Below are 16809 nucleotides of genomic sequence, written 5' to 3' on the forward strand. Positions count from 1 at the left end.
ATATACTTTTTTTTTTTTACAGTACTTTGTACCACCTTTTACTGCAATCAGCTGCAAGTCTTCTGGGATCTGTCTCTTCTAGATCGGCTCATCTGCAGACTGCATTTTTCTTCTTCTTCTTCTTTGCAGAGTAGCTCAAGCTCAGTCAGTTTGGTTGGGGATCATCTGTGAATTCATTTTTTTTTTAGCATTGGCACAGATTCCCAGCTAAGTTTAGGTCTGGAGTTTGAGTTTCCCAACAGACTTTTTTCCTCACATGTCCAAATTTTAAAGTTCAAAGTGCTCCTGGGTTGTAAACTAAAGAACGCACAGCTAAATTTATTGTATGTCGTTTACTTTTACCTGTTCAACAAGTAATGGATACTTTTCAAAGTTCAATAGACAAGTAAATTAAGGTTTTTGTATGACCTTTTTTCCAGATTCCCTGCAGTTTAATTGATGTCTACAGAGACTAAAAGCACTCGGTGATAAAACTTATCACAGATAGCTGATCGAAGCTGCTTTGTTTAAATTAAGTGTCTTCACAAGCTCTGATTGGCTCTCAATAAGCTTCAGGTAAAACAAAACAAACAAAAAAAAAAGATTTACCTAATACTGAATAAATCCTTAAGCACATTATGTTGTTTCCCCTCTCTCAAATATTCTTTAAAGGGAATCCCACATCCTTCCTGAAGGGAAATTTCACTCATGGGATTAGTGACTCTCCACTTTCATTAAGCTGCTGCTTGGTCTCATTACGCACCAATGTGCATCTACAGACTAATTAACAGCAGATCAATAGGGGCCCTGGATGCTCCTCGCACAAGGGGCCCAGTGCTCAGACAAACCAGCCCTCATTATTGGAGGCTTCAAAGAGGATTTCTCAGGATCTACCGGAGGGACCGGATGACACATCAGCCTGCAGGCTTGGCGAAAGTTTGAGAGTTTCCCTGTTCTTCTTGTCGTTCTCTCTCTGTGTGCACATGGAGGGCTGATGATTGTATAAGGAAAACAAATATTTATTCCGAGTAAAGTCCTAACAAGATCAATACTATTTATGCATGTGTTCTGATAACATCTGTTGCAAATGTACCAGTATTTCAGAAAACCACATGACGCCGTCGGCCATCAGGTGGCTGTGCGATGGTCTGGGTCCACGTTGCCTCTCCAGAACCTGGATCACTTGGCATAATTGATTGAACCATTTTATCGTGCTCTCTATCAGGAAATCCTAAAGATGAATGTCCGGCCGTCGGCTCACGACCTCAAGCTGATGCGAGCTCGGGTTTTGCAGAAGGACAAGAATCCAAAGCACACAGGAAGGCCACAAAGTGAAAATTTTGGAGTGGCGTAGTCAAAGTTCGGACCTAAATCCAAGTAAGCTGTTGTGGTGAAACCCTAAAACATGCAGTTCATGCGTAGAAAACCTCCAGTGTGGCTGAATTACAACAATTATCAGAAGAAAACGGGACAACGTTCCTGCTTACAGATAGAAAAGACTCGCTGCAACTATCGCAAACACCCAATGGCAACCATTGCTGCCAAGAGTTGCCGAACTATAGGCTCACTTTTGTTGCACACAGAAACAGGCTGGTTTGGAAAAGTTTTTCCTGTCACTAAATCAAATCATTGGAAAGCTATTTGAAAGTTATTTGTTTTTGTTTTATTATGTTTTTAGTTTTTATCAATCAAAATTCCTTTGATCTGTAATATGGAAGTGACAACAAAGGATGTAGGTCAAACCTGGTATTATTATTGTTATTATTTTTCTTTGAGTTTGCAGTATTTAAATGCTGAAGCACTAAAACTGATGTCTCTATTTGTGCCCTGTATGTTCCTGAACTTTGATAATGCCTGCACATCATTTTATTTATTTATTTATTTATTTTCTCCAGGTTCCGGAGCTGCGATAAACTTTATAACCGGATTGCTGTAGGTGTCGTTATGAGAGATTAAATTCCCTGAATTATTAATATCCCCACCCCCCCTGCCACACATCTTGTATTGTGCATGGGTTTCTCCCAAAGATCCGGCGCCATAATGACTCTATTTTTATCCCCGTCTTCTCTAATTTGGAGGAGGAAGGGGCAGCGACGTGAGGCGGTGGGGCTCTACAACAATTGGTCTGCATGGCGACGGGTGGCTCGGAGACGCCGATGTTATTATTTTGGGGCTCCAATAATCACATTCATCGCCACCCTTGCCATGTGAATGCTAACACTCTGCCGGACACAGAGATAAGGTCACGACTGATGCTTCGGCTTAGAGATGCGAGGAGGATACGCGTAATTAGTGGCCCAAAGCCTCGGGTGTGATTAAGTGAGGTCTATAAGGTCCTCGGTGACGTGGACAGATGTCGTCTGAAATCACCCAATTTAAACATGGTCCTCTTGTTAGCCAGCCGCCCTCGTCTGGTGGTGTCATCTTCTCCCTGGCTTTTTTATCTGGGGCTGAATTCAGCTAAGCAGGATTAGTTCTCCGTGGTTTTTCTTGTCGGAACGGATGCACGGCAACACCCCCGAAGGATGAAGTTTTGTGCGAGCCGTGACCGTGGAGTGACGACGTTCTCCAGAGCTTTAGAGGATAAGGCTCAGAACGAGTCCCTTTCTATGATGTTTTGCGGCTTTCGGCGAACAAGCACGCGCAGCTGTTAGATTAGTTCGATTCAGCGCGAGGAGTTCAAACCTATTTAGTTCAAACCTAAATTTTTTGTATCGTTTTTTTTTTTTTTACTTAAAAGTAGATCATTTGAACTGAAGACACAGTTTTCAGTGCAGTAAAAGAAAGATGTTAGTGTCTTGCGAAAGCTCTCACGTCACCAGTTGCGACTGTAAGTCTCGACGTATTTTAATGCTATTTTATGTTATATGACATCAAAAAGGAGCGTAGCTTTCTAAAGTGGAAGGAAAATTATACATCTTTCAAAACCATTCAGAAAAATCAGAGAGGTGCATGTCCATATGTGGCCTTGTAGTCTTGAATTGTAGAACCGCTTTGCGCTTCTACTTTTTGTTTGTTTCTACCAGGCTTGCAGATCTCAAGACTGACGTTTTTATCCATTCTGATTTGCAAAATTGCTCTTTCGGAGTCAGACCGGATTGAGTTTGCCATAGGTTGTCAATTGTACTCTGACGTTTCTTATATTTCTTAAACCAAATGATTCAGTTGTTGCTCTGGTTGGTTCTTTTCATTGTCCTGCTGGAAGGCAAACTTCCACCCCAGGCTCCACTCTTTAGCAGTTTCTAACAGGGTTTTTTCCCCCCATAATAGTCCTATATCACCTCCTCTCATTCCTTCTACTAACTCTGACCAGCTTCCCTGCATCATCTTCCAAAGAGATGCATCCCTACAAACAGGGATGCATCTCCTGGTCTGTGTTTTCCACGCAGACCAGGGAGTTCATTTTTGGTCTTATTTGACCAGAGCTCCTTCTATTTGTCTGCATCGTCTATGACTTGTGGTAAAGAATTTGTGACACACTGCAAACTGAGCTTCTTTCTTTTACATTTGTGGACTGCATGACTAATACTTGTCCCATATTCTCCGCCTTGGCTGCTTCTCTGACTCATTCTCTCCAGTTTTGGCCGGACAACCGTGTCCAGTTACGTTTGGATACTCTTTTCCATTGTCAGATGATGGGTTGAAAGTGTCCAAAAAACATGAGAAACCCTGGTTCAAAACTTCTTAACAACTTGACACGTCTTGCCGTTTTCCCTGTTCTTCGTGTTGCTGTTATTCGCTAATGTTCTCTAATAAACCTTGAAGGCCTTCACAGAACAGCGTGTACTGTATGTGGACTCTATTTACTAATTAGGTGACATCTGAACGCAGTTAGTGGAATGGAAAAAAAAACAGAAATAAAGAGACCGAAAGAAGAAAGGAAACCTGAACAATAAACAGAAATGCTAATTTAATGAAGCGAATCCAAAACACAAACAATCAGAGGCACTGAACCAACACAAGGAGTAAACTAAAATGGCAAGAAATAAGGGGGAAAAAAAACATCAAAGAAATGATCAAAGGAGATAACGCCTTTGACAACATGACTTTTTAACAAAAGATCATGATAAAAATGGGGAAAAGTTCAAGGTGCATGCATAGTTTTGCAAGGCTGTGAAGTTGTCATATTTTTAATACTGAGAGGTAGAAAAGGAAAATCCTTGTTACATTTGGCAAGTAAAGCATGGAAAGAGTTTTAGCGAGCAAGTGCTTCGTTGTCCTTTACTGTAAAATTGAAGTTTGGCTCACAAGTAAATGTACTTTTTCCTTTTTCCACCAACTATAATTGGAAATTGGGAACATATTCTTTGACTGTAGGAGCTTTGGGAACCTCACATAGTTGAGAAGTGTGAGGCTGCTGGAAAGCATCTTGTTCACAGACAAAGGCTGTTCGTTTTAGTTTTAGTGTGCTTTTATTTTGAAGACCACTGAATAAAGTTTATTTCGTTGAATATTTAATGTTGGGTTGCCTTCTGACTGACTGACAACCTGTCCAGGATGTACCCAGGTAGTGATGAGTAAAAAAAAAAAAAAAATCAAACTTGGGCCGGAGGAGAATCAGGAAAACAGAGACAGATCAAGATCTGGCTCTCAGAGGGCTGACAGGAGGCCAGGACAGACAGAGGAACGAGGAGGATCTGGCATGCTGCAAGTGAAAAGCAGAATAATTACCAAAGTAATGAATGACAAACACAGGACAGGTGTAACGATTAGCAAGCAAGGACCTGCAGCACGGAGGGAGGGGAGCAAAAGACAAAACTAACAAAAAGGAAATCCGGGACCAGATTAGGGAATCAAGAGAAAAGCAGAAAAACGGGCAGCACTCATCATGAATAATGATTACACAAAAACTTACAAACAGTTCACAGTTCAACGTCTTTCCCCTGTTTTTGACAGCTCTCAGGCAGATAATCGTTAGAGGCTGCAGAGCCGAAAGGCACATTAATCTTATTATGTGTTTTTCCCTTCAGTTGTCTTTTTTTTTTCTTCTGGGTTTCAAATGTCATTTTCCCGTTTTGAAAGAAGCTTAGCATCTTTTCAAAAATGTTTAGCCTTAGCCAAATTCGTTTATTTACCACCTTGGGTTCTTGTCTGGGCTCTCATGTTGTGCTTTTCTCGTCTCGTCTGTCACTTCCATGTGTTCACAGCTCAAAAACAGCACCTGTGATATTTATACAAACTCTGACTACAGAATTATAAATGGGGAAGGCATTCACACATCTAAAGATGCATCCCTCCACGCAGCGAAAGGATAACCTGAAGCAAGTGGAATCTAGGAAGCGGGACTTGATCGTTATCGTCCATTGCGAAAGGCTTTCTGCCGCGTAGAACGACTGAGATATAAATAAAGACGCTAAGCGGCTTTGCACGTTTATGGTTTTTATGAATGAATGCAACCGGTGAATGGTTCACCAAGCAGGGGCAAACCCCTAACAGGATCAGTGGTTTTGCTATATTCAGAGGTTCTGCAGAGCCCGTTCCGGCTGCACCTTGTGGCACGTTACATCAAAAACATAAACAGATAAAAAAAAATATATAAAATTTTTCCACTTTCGTGTCATGTCTTTGATTTGGTTTTGAAGACACAATGCCTGTTGTTTGCAAAACAAAATGTGAGTGCTGCTACGGTAGTTACCGGGCAGATAACAGGATTCCCGTTTTACATGGGTGGAAAAATAAAAGAAATGCAGCCATGCAAAAACTAGCTTGAGGCTCCAAACTTTCTTCCCCGTTTCCAAAAGTTGACCTGTTAGCATCAAAGAGGAGCTGAGAGCGCCGCGGGCCCACACACAGAGGAGCAAAATAATCTCATCAGCACCATCCTGGCATAAATCAGACATGATTAGCTGCTGACAGTTTGCTTGTGTATTTTTAGTTGTTCCCTTATTACATAAAATTGTTTGACCTACTTGGCTGGAGGACAGAGAACGTATTTTTATGCATTTTGTCAAGAGGAATACATTTCATGTCTCCTGTCTTCACAAACACTTTGTGTGATTGGAAGCTATATTTGAGTTAACATGTCGCAGATGCATGATGATTGCTTAAAAGGAAAATTTTATGGACTTTTGAAAGCGTTGTGGGGGAAAACGTTTGTAAAACTAGAATTAAATGCCCCGTGGATCTACATTTTAGCGACAACACTTGGCAGCAGGAGGAAATTTGCTTTACTTCACCGTCTGCCCGTCTGTCTGACGATAATTTAAGTGAGCAGAGGCATGGATTGTATCAGAGCAGGTAGGTGGGAATGATGGGTGAGAATACTGTCTAATCTGTAGGATCAAGAATTGATTTAAATTCAACCTGTCTGACAACATAAAACCATGTTTGTGAAAACCACCAGACAACCTAACCAACATATTTTGATATTGTTCAAAGAAAATGATTTATAGACGGGCATTTTGACCAACCTGCTTCTCCCAGATACACTAATATTTTTTTATTGTGTCTCATAAATTCTTGCTTTCTAAAGTTTTTGATATTTTCTGAGATGAGTGGGCCAAAATGAATTTACAGTGATGTTTAATACTCACTGCCAGTATTTGTAAACACTTAATGGCAGTAGTTGCCATTTTCACATTTTTTAAACATTCAAGACTAAAGAAAGAGCACACCATAAATAAAATGGCTAAGAAGTCAAATGTTTTTTTTTAGCAGCACTTTAGATGTATATCACAGCAAAAGCCAGTTTTGTTCTTCCTGCCTCTGCTTCCTGTTCCCAGGGGGTGGCATAGGGGGTGGAAAGTGATGACAATTCTAGGGGCCCTGACCAACAGGGGGCCCTCCACAATTTATTTATTTATTTATTTATTGTTAATAGAAATAAATAAAAAATTGGGCCCTGTCAATTACAAAATTAATCATATTGTATTTCCAAAGATTGTTTTTAGCTGTAAAAATTTAATTTTCCCACTCCCAGACCAAAACACACACATCCATAATTGCCCTGAACCCCACTATCTGCGATAAATGGTTCGTTCCTGCTTAGAGCACTTCAGAGTGACGCAGTTAGCGGCAGCCAGTGGAAGACACGAACGATTGTGGCTGTTACTATGCTGCTAAGAAAGGTTATAAAATCAGGTTTTCAAAAAGAATAGAGCGAGGGAGAGAGAGAAAAAGGCAAGAGTGTTAATTTATAACCCAGTTTTTCTCCGAGAGGTGGGTAGACTGTGAGATTATCAACCATTTGGCATAGTTAGCTTAGCTACAAACTACTGTTTGCCTCCATTTCACTAGGATTTAACGAATTAAGGAAAGAAATTACCAACATATTCATATATTTAACTTGTCCCTTTCACCTTTTACCACTTAATGAGTCAGTCAGCAGCAGCTCTAACCCACATCCATTCTGACCTCCCTCTTCTAAGTGAAATTAAACCTGCAGTATGTAGCTTATAAAAAGATATTTTTTCCACATATTTGTTAAAACTGTCATTATGTTGTGACAGTATGGTATGAGAGGTAACCTGTGAAAAATCTATTTCCTCTGCCTTCACCCACTGCTCTCTAGAAACAATCAATCAGAGGCAGGAGAGTTTTAGTGCTGTCAATCACAGTCTCATGTGGCTCATCCTTCCTCCCCCTTACTTTGTTCTATTCTGCAGCTAGCATAGCCTGTTGTAAATGCTTTGTCTACCAAGCATAGCTACTAGTGATGGCAGATAAACAATTTTCCTGCACAACAATAAGTTTCTCCACCATTAGCACATTTAGCAGTGAGGGAATGAGGCTAATTGACAGCACTAAGAGTGTCCTACTAGTTCTGATTTGTTGTTTTTGGCCAGAACGTTGCATTACTTTAGCTAACAACAGAAATTCAGGAAGGAGGTGGAGGAGACTGATTGTTTTCACAGATTATCTGTTTCATAACAAACTGTCACAACATGGTGACAGCTTTAACAAATATGGAGAAAGTATATTTTTTTTATTAAAGTTACATACTGCAGCATGAATAAAATGCAACTACATCGCATTTTTGAGAAGTCTGGATTGTTTTATGTATATTTTGCATGTTGCCTATGACTGTTGCTCGTGGGGAGAGACATTTCAGTATCTAAAACTTATAGAAAAAATGTAAGCAACCTACTTGCATACTGAATGCAGACTGTATGCATACTGAATTTTATTCTTGCATGTAAAATTCATGAGCAGTAAATATTGTACTAGTTATCAGTATTGGACCAAAGAAAGCAAGGCAAGCTTTTGAAATTGTGACGCTGCTTTTGATGGGTCAGATAGACTCAAGAAATTGTAACAGCAGCTGCGTGGGGGGGCAATTAAATTTTTTGTCAGGGGGCCCAAGATTCCTGGCAGCGCCCCTGCCTGTTCCCATACCACTCAGTGTCCCGTCGTGATCAGAGTTTAGTTGGCTGACAGTTGAGGTCAGAGCCTTTATTGATCTGAAGTTGGGACAGAAATTTCGTTTGGCAAAGAGCAGCACCTCACAGATACCTGCTGCTCCCACTCTGACAGATCAGAGAATTAACTTGATCGTCCACTTTGAAGGGAACACTTGTCAACAATGGCTTCTCCTTTCATTTAAAACTCAAAAAAGAGGCTAAAATGTAAACCTGCATCCCTTGTCGTGACCAAGCGTTACCCAAGTCTTGTGAAGCCAGGAGACGGCAGGGGTAATGTTTGCAGATGAACAAGAAACAGAGCCTCAGTCTCCTGGAAGCGCCGCCCTTCTCCGTCCAGTTCAGTCCAACCCCCAAAAACCTGGCCGGCTGCCTGGACCCGGCATGGCACGGAGAGTCCTTGAGATATCATTCCAACAACATTATGTCCAAGTGTATGTGTGTGTGCGTGGGTATGCAGGAGAGAGGGGGTCTGACCATGCAAGCAGAAGTGTTGCATGCGTGTTGGTGCGAGGGAGTGCTGAAGTGGCTCCATGCTGGACGCTGGACGCAGGCAGAGCTCGGTCAAGCTTGGCGATATGGGAAGTTGCAGAGGTCGTCCCTCAGTTTGGTAATCTGCAGCACAGTGGAGGCTTTTTTACATTGATGTCATCACTTACACCCTATGATCTTTTGAGTCACGGTCTCCACCAAGCCGCAGTAGGTCACAGTTTTGTCAAAAAAACAAAAAACAAATGATGAGTATATGATTAACAAAGCTTTTATCCTCCTCCTCAGAGTTTCCGCTTGAGGTCCTTTAAGGCCTTACTCATTTTGTAAAGTGTGGTGTTAGTTAGAAAGTGTGTGATAATTTGAAGTTGGATTCACATGACTTGTCTGTCTTTCAAACTCATCAATGCAAATTTGTACCTCTTAAACGTTTCCACTGTCACATCCAACAACTTCAATGTTATTATTAGGATTTTATGAGACAGGCATAAATAAAGTAGAGCCTATTGTTAAATGGAAAGAAACTTAAAGATTGACCGATGAGCTTATTCAGAAATCAGGGGGGTAGAATAAAATGTTCAGAACAAAAAATACAACCAACTCAATTAAAATACCCTAAATAACAAGGGAAATAAACTAGCACAAAGTGGTTAAATAAAGGCACTCAAAAAGCTTGGTTAATAGGTAATCTGTGGAAATGGTTATGGGTAATTTCACATTGGCCCATAAGACGGTATGTAATTCTTAAGGAATTCCTAAAGTGAGTTATTTGCTTTCTCAAAGTTGTTAGGATAAAATTATCACACACAAAAAAACTGATTTTTTTTCTAAAAGAATACATTTCTTGAAAAGGTCGTAATTGGTGAGCAGCAGTCTCATATCAGAAAGAACTGTGCAAGACAACCTGCTCCAAAAAAGAATCACTCCAATAAATCCACAAAATGTGAGGCATCATGCTTGTCCAGCATTATGCTGGAGAACTTGTCCAGACGGTTCTCGTCCAGACCACTCAGCGGCTGCTTAGTATCGTTGCAGCTGCTCCAGCTCCTTGGGTGTCTTGGCTTCTTCTCTGATTAATGTTCTCTAGTTTAGGTGGACAATCATGTCTTGCAGTTGATTGGATTGATACTTATTCAAACTACTCTCTCCAGATAAGTACTGAAATTAAAGTTGTTTTTTTTTCCAAACCTGGACTAGTAAAGCTATGAAAAAGTTTTTGTATATCCCGACTTTACTCCATAGGAATCTGTCAGTCTTGCAGTCACTTCAAGCTTTTGACAAGGCGAAACGTGTTGTGGTAAGCGAATATATTCGTCAGCGCAGACTGAGCATCTGCATAGATTATATACTGATTCTCGAAGTTCTAATGCCAGTGTCTCAGAATCTTACAATGTTTTCTCAAAAATCTATGGGTTGGCCATTTGAGCTTGGCTCCTACCTTTTATGGAGATCAAATTATATGGGCAACAAAAGCATGAAAAGACTAAGCTGAGATATTGCTTACTTAACGCTACACAATGCAAATCATCTGTCAGGCTCCGAGATCTACAGCATAACCTTTACAATCCGAAGAGCCATGCAGGTTCCTTATTCACAGCCTGTCAAAATATCTGCCATAAATTCATAATAGAAACATGCATTTATCGTTATGAGCTAAGGAAATGTATTTAACCTTTGGACATTTTTGTTTAGAATATGAAAGATTAAGATCCTGTATTTGGCTACCTTTATGACATTCTGTGCTCTAAGGATGAAAACCCCTTTTTCCAGTTTTTCTAAAGTTCCCAACCAAAACCCAACTCTGTCCAATTCAAGTAAATAAATATGTTTGGGTAAAAAAAAAAAGGTTTGACCCATAAAAAAAACACCCAAACCTTTTGGCTCTAACTGTGTCATGCGGTGACACGGCATTGGGCTGATTAGGCTCTCAGGATTTCCACAACCCAACGCGCTGCCTGAAGACATCCTGTGAAGATGATGCACTTCTGCCGCTGCTGCTCTGCAAAAGTGCTGTGCCACCTTCTGTGTTTGCCGTCATTGCGCCACCAAAGTAGATTTTCGCGCCTAATAATAGAACAGCTTTTTCTTCCTCTCTGTTTCGTCTTGTTCTTCTTTATTTGTTGTGTGGTTTAAATAAAAATTATTTCGTGGGTTAATAATCTTCAGACAAAATTAATGACGAATCGCTTCCTTTATGGAGATGTTACAAAAATACGGATTGGATTTTTACAAAAAAAATAATCTAGACTGGGTTTAAAATCAGAAAAAAAAATTATCTTGTGGTCTAAATAGTTTGCTTTCCACTCTTACAACTAGAAAAAAAAAAAATATTTTTAAATCTTGCTATGGGCAACAACTGTAAGCTTTCTGACAACATCCCAATGTTTTTTGTCATTACAAGCGTTGCTGCTCTATAATTTGCTCCCTACTTCCCAAAGGAGCCAAAACAACCACTTATCTTTAACATAATTAAGATTTGGTCTCAGTTTGAAAACAATACAGTAGAGAGAAAGCTTCAGTCCACACATCAATCCTAGACAATGACTTTCTCCAAACTAATCTTTTTTTTTTTTTTTTGACGATTCTATTTTCCTTCCCTTTTCATCCCTTTCAGCTTAACAGCTTTTGGGAGTTGTCATCTCAAATCACTACTTCAGTGACATCCACAGCCTGATGTGCTGCTCCTCCATATGTTGCCAGTGCTTCAAAAAGCTCCTTGCGTCAACAGACAAAGCCATGAGAATATAAATGAACTTACACCAGGCAGTGCAGCGGCAAGTATCTTTAAAAGGCTGGTTATAAACGGATTGGTTATTTTATGCAGCCTGTTTATCATTCCATTGCAATTAGCAACACAGTTTATATCAAGAGTCACTGAGTTTAAGCCCTTTTTTGAAGTAAATGCTGTCACCTTGCAGATGAATTGACACCTGTTTAATTCAGGAAATTAGGTGTCGAAGGTGATGTGAAGGAGTAATTCTTCTATATTTTTTTGGTTTTACATATATCTCTAATTTATTTATCTCAAATAAATTAGAGATAAAGTTTATCTCTAATTTATTTGACCAGAGCAACTTGTTTCATGTGTTCAGTGTGTCTTCTACAGGGTAAAGGCTGAACTTTACAGCGATTCTGATCTCCAGTCCTCAGGTGTCCCGCATGTTTTAGATGTGAATCTGCTTCAACACGTCCAAATTTTAAAAAAATGGTTATTAACTTTTCCTTCCATTCTTTAGTCCTTTATTTGCTTCAATCTTGAGTGAATAAAGATTGGGCTTCCTTTGTTTGTTCGTTCCTTCCCTAATTTTTCCCTTCTTTCGTCCATCTCTTCTCTCATCCTTCTTCCCTTCTTCATTCCCTCATCCTTCTCTTATTTCCATTCTACCCTCACTCCGTTCTTCGTTCATTCTGCTCTTCTTTCATTTCTTACCTTGTTCTTTTTCTCCTGTCCTTCCTCAGTCATTCAGTCATTTCCTTCCTCTGATCCCAGTCTCTTTCCTCCTTTTTTGCCACATTCCTCCAATCCTCTATTTCTTCAATAATTAATTTGTTCCCTCTTTCTAAACTCCTTCCCTCTTCTTACTTCCATTCTTTAACATTTTTCCTCTCTCTTTCACTCCATTCTGCCATTCATTCTTCCATTCCCCTTCATATCGCCGTCATGCAATCCTTTCTTCCCTCTTACAAACTCTTGTCAATCTTTTTCCCTACAATCTTTCATTCTTTTCTTCCATCCCTCCTTCCTACTCAGTTATTTCCATGTTACATACTCAAAACACGGAAACGCAGAACTCTTGTATTTATGTTTAAATGTGCTCAACAGGACAGAGAACTCTAAAACATTTGATTAAACACTGCCACCTTGTGGCCATAATAGGAACACTCTCCGTCCACACATGACCCGGAAATAAACGCTCGTGTTTTCTCCTGCTCCGCACGTGTTCCACTGTGAGCCGACCAACATGGCTGCGTGCAGTGTGGAGGAGCTGTTGGCCAAAGCTGAACAGGAGGAGGCCGAAAAGCTGAAGAGCATCTCCGTCCAGAAGGAACTGGACCTGGAGTTTGACGTCGGGAATCTCCTGGCTTGCGACAAAAACCGCATCGAGCCCCGTGACTTAAGGGAGAAGAAGAGAGACGACTTCCTCCGAGCATTAGCTCGGGACAACACACAGCTTCTCATCAACGAGATATGGAAGCTACCCACGGAGAGGGTCGAAGAGGTTATCGTGGCCAAACTACCGGAGCAGACCACCCGGCTGCCCAGAGAGAAGCCCCCGCCGAAGCCCAAACCCCCGACCAAGTGGGAGCAGTTCGCCAAGCTCAAAGGCATCCAGAAGAAGAAGAAGACTAATTTGGTTTGGGATGAAACAGCGAAGGAGTGGAGGAGGCGCTGGGGCTACAAGCGGGCCAACGATGACACCAAGGACTGGCTGATCGAGGTCCCGGAAACCGCGGACCCCAACGAGGACCAGTTCGCCAAACGGAACAAGGCCAAGAAGGAGCGGGTGGCCAAAAACGAATTGAACCGCCTCAGGAACATCGCCAGAGCGCAGAAAGTCAAAACCCCTGGAGAGGGACTGCTGCCTAAAGCTCAGCAGTCCAAAGACGAGCTGGCCAAAGCCGTGAGCGTGGCCAAGACCTCCACAGCGTCCGTGGGGAGGTTCCAGGACCGCCTGCCCAAAGAGAAACCCCCCAAGAACTCCGGCAAGAAGAGGAAGTTCGAGCCCCTGATCGGGGACTTCTCCAGCGAGAAGCAGAAACAGCTGGAGCTGCTGAAGCTCATGGGCAGTAAGACCCCCAAGCTGGACATCACCAAGGCGGTGAACACACAGATGAGGGAGGAGGACAGAGAGGAGGCCGCGGCTCGGTGGAGGAAGGGCGCCGGGGGCAAGGGGCGCAAGGGCAACACGGCAGGGAGAGGCAAAGGAAAAGGGAAGGGGCCGAAAGGAAAAGGAGGAAAAGCTGGAGGAGGAGGAGGTGGTGGAGGAGGGAAGAGAAGAGGAAAACCAGGGAAGCACTGAGGACTTTGATTCCCTGCTTCATCTGGAGTTATTCTGGACTTTTAAGCAGCAGAATGAACTGATTTACTGATGTTGATGAGTAAATCTTAACCTGATCGAAGCATTCTTGTATGCTTGTTGACAAAACTTGTAATCTGAATATGATTCTGAATGTAAACATACCAAGATATTGCAGATTCAATTCATATGGACTATGTTTTCTTCAGAATATGCTCAAACCACCGCAGAGACTTGATGTGAAAACGTTTATGATATAATAATATTGCAGCTAAGTAATTGGATTTATTCATTTCAGGTGTTTGGTGTATTTCAAGAAAGATAATTGTCCCATGTTGCAAAAGAGGAGGTTACTATCACAACTGAGTGTTGATTAAACGAACATTTGAAATATTGATCTGTGTCACTTTGAAAATACACTTTAAACTGCAGAACCAATCAGATTCAATACAGCTGAATTATTCAAGTTTCTATACCGTTACACACAGGCTTAGACCATGATGCCACCACTGATTAAATATTTATAATATTAATCTAAGATAGTTGTAGATCTGCAAAAAAAAAAGAAATTTGAGTTATTTCATGTAAATCAGTATATCAGACTTTGTAACGTGCATCATTTTACATTTTTTATGCATTTCTTTTTTAAGATCAAGAGTTGAACAAACCAAAAGCACAGATTTTCTTCCTGCCTGACCTGTTCTCTAAATAATCTGTTCAGTTGAAGTAATCAGATTACTACTGCCTGTAGTCTGTCCCGGTTTGTATGTAACAGACACTGAGAACTGATCAAATGACACGTTTTTATTAATATTGCAGTAAATTATTGGATTTGTGCTTTTTTTATTCGATAAATGAATTTATTAGCATCACAGCTACAAGGAAAAAAAGCTGCGTCTTCTATTATGACTATAAAGTTTTATTTGCTACTACACAGAGTCGCACTTTTGTTTCAGGCAGATGTTTATTTTTAATTGAACCTATTAAAAATGATTCTGGTTCTGGTGAGAACACTGGGCCACAGCTGCACATCAAAGACGTAAACAATATTAGCTCATTTAAAATAAAGGTCTCAGCCATGTAAACTAACTAATGGAATAGGAAAGATACTTTATTTCATTAAAATGGTAAATAAAAATCTAGCATTTTGAAGTAAACGAGTTAGAATAATTCTAAAATTTCTACAATTTAACGTTTTTAACCACTGAGAATGAAGAATCAGTCTTCGGAGTGCCATCTAGTGGTGATCGGTGGCTCCTGCAATGATGCAGCAAACGTTTCACGGCATAAATGTGACTGAACAGCATTTACTCAATAGGAAACATACATGTGGACTCAACTATATTCCTAGAAAAACATTTACATAATTACATTTAACTTTAATGAATTCAAAACTAAAACCCAACCTGTGCCCAAACAAAATCCTAAACATCCCCCCTCTCAAAACAATGTGGATTTTCCCAGTGAGGCAGGCTGATTGAAAACACCAGGTCCTTGTCAGCACTGCTCACGGGTTGCGTTTCCATGGCAACACATGACCCGGTGACCTCAAAGAGAAGGAGAGAATGATTAGAACGAAACAAAAACAATACATCTACCACCTTAATTAGTTAGGATATAGAAAGTGCAAAATACATCACCTGTTAGTGAGGAGGTCAATCCCTCACAGTAAGGAAAGAGAAATAATCTCACAACCAGAGATTAAGATGTGCGTTGATACCAGAGGGGGGGTATAGAACGCTAGAGAGGGAATACCTCAACATACTTTTACTCAAGTAAAAGTCAAAAATAGCTATTTATTACAACTATTATGTGCTTGGGTGACCCAGATAAAGTCCATAACTTAATAAAATTGAGAATCTGTGACAAAAGTCTGAAAACGGATATTTTGCAGAGAACTCTCAATCCAATCTGACGGAGTTTAAGGCGTTTAGCAAAAAAATAAATGAGTAAAAAATCCAGTTTCTAAATGTGTAAAGCTGATAAGAGACTGACTCTTAGAGATTACAATTGCAGCCACATGTAGTTTTACTTTAAATGCACACCCTGCCTTGTAAAATGTTGAAACCTGTCTCTAATTTCCCCGACATTTCACATTTACACGCCACTCTCTGTCGGTGCAGCGGATAAAATCCTAATAAACCACAGGGGAGTTTGTGGTTGTAATGTGACACCAGCTCAGCTAACCACATTTAATGTAAAATTAACTGAGCTTCACAAAGTACCAAAGTTTAAATGATTAAACCGCTTTCTTTTTCCTGGAAGTGATCATCGGGGAGATTTTTCCTATGAAAGGCTTAGCTGTGGTTTTATTTAGAGGCTTGGCTTCGGGTTTAGTGCTTGGATTGGGAACATCATCCTGAATTAGGAGCAGTGAGGAAAGTGAGTGACAGCTCACCAAGCCAGGATTTGTACTTTTGGCATTTGCGGACTACATAAACCAATAAGCAACCCCTGAATGAGAGCAGCGCTGAAGTTTTTGTTGTGATTTTTGTTGCCTTTACTTCACGTATGATCGTCTGGCGGAGTGGCTGCTCCAGTGTGTGATTGATGGATGGTTTTTAGTCGCTGACACAAGCACAGGGGAGCAGGAGGAGGAGGAGGAGGAGCAGGAGGAGGAGGAGGAGGGTTTCCATCCCCATCTGTTGAGCAGCCCACCACCAGGCAGCCGCTGCTCTTTGTTCCTGCTCAGCCATGCCACAGGAAAGCGGGACGCCGTCGATAACTCTCAATCAGTCGAGCTCTGATTTGATGAAATGATTCATGATCGGTCTCTGCTCTGCACCTGCAATGTGACGCTCAAAGAGAAACAAATCCCTAAAGCATCATTAAAACCTTCTGGTTAGGATCTGCTGCCCAATATCACTGAGCTCCTTCCTTCCTTCCTTCCTTCCTTCCTTCCTTCCTTCCTTCCTTCCTTCCTTCCTTCCTTCCTTCCTTCCTTCCTTCCTTCCTTCCTTCCTTCC

General features: G+C 41.0%; 1 protein-coding gene across 1 annotated transcript; it reads left to right on the forward strand.

Moving 5' to 3' along the window:
* The first annotated feature begins 12715 nt into the window (after positions 1-12715).
* Positions 12716-14240, forward strand: rrs1 (ribosome biogenesis regulator 1 homolog). The gene has a single exon (XM_008396251.2). The coding sequence runs from the start codon at positions 12788-12790 to the stop codon at positions 13844-13846; it is 1059 nt and encodes a 352-aa protein (XP_008394473.1). The 5' UTR covers positions 12716-12787; the 3' UTR covers positions 13847-14240.
* Positions 14241-16809: the final 2569 nt, after the last annotated feature.

The sequence above is a fragment of the Poecilia reticulata genome, linkage group LG20 (assembly GCF_000633615.1).
Source record: "Poecilia reticulata strain Guanapo linkage group LG20, Guppy_female_1.0+MT, whole genome shotgun sequence".
NCBI classification, from domain to species: Eukaryota; Metazoa; Chordata; class Actinopteri; order Cyprinodontiformes; family Poeciliidae; genus Poecilia; species Poecilia reticulata.

Excerpts from the sequence above, each read along its gene's own strand:
- rrs1 (XM_008396251.2), top strand. The coding sequence starts at position 12,788 with ATGGCTGCGTGCAGTGTGGAGGAGCTGTTGGCCAAAGCTGAACAGGAG.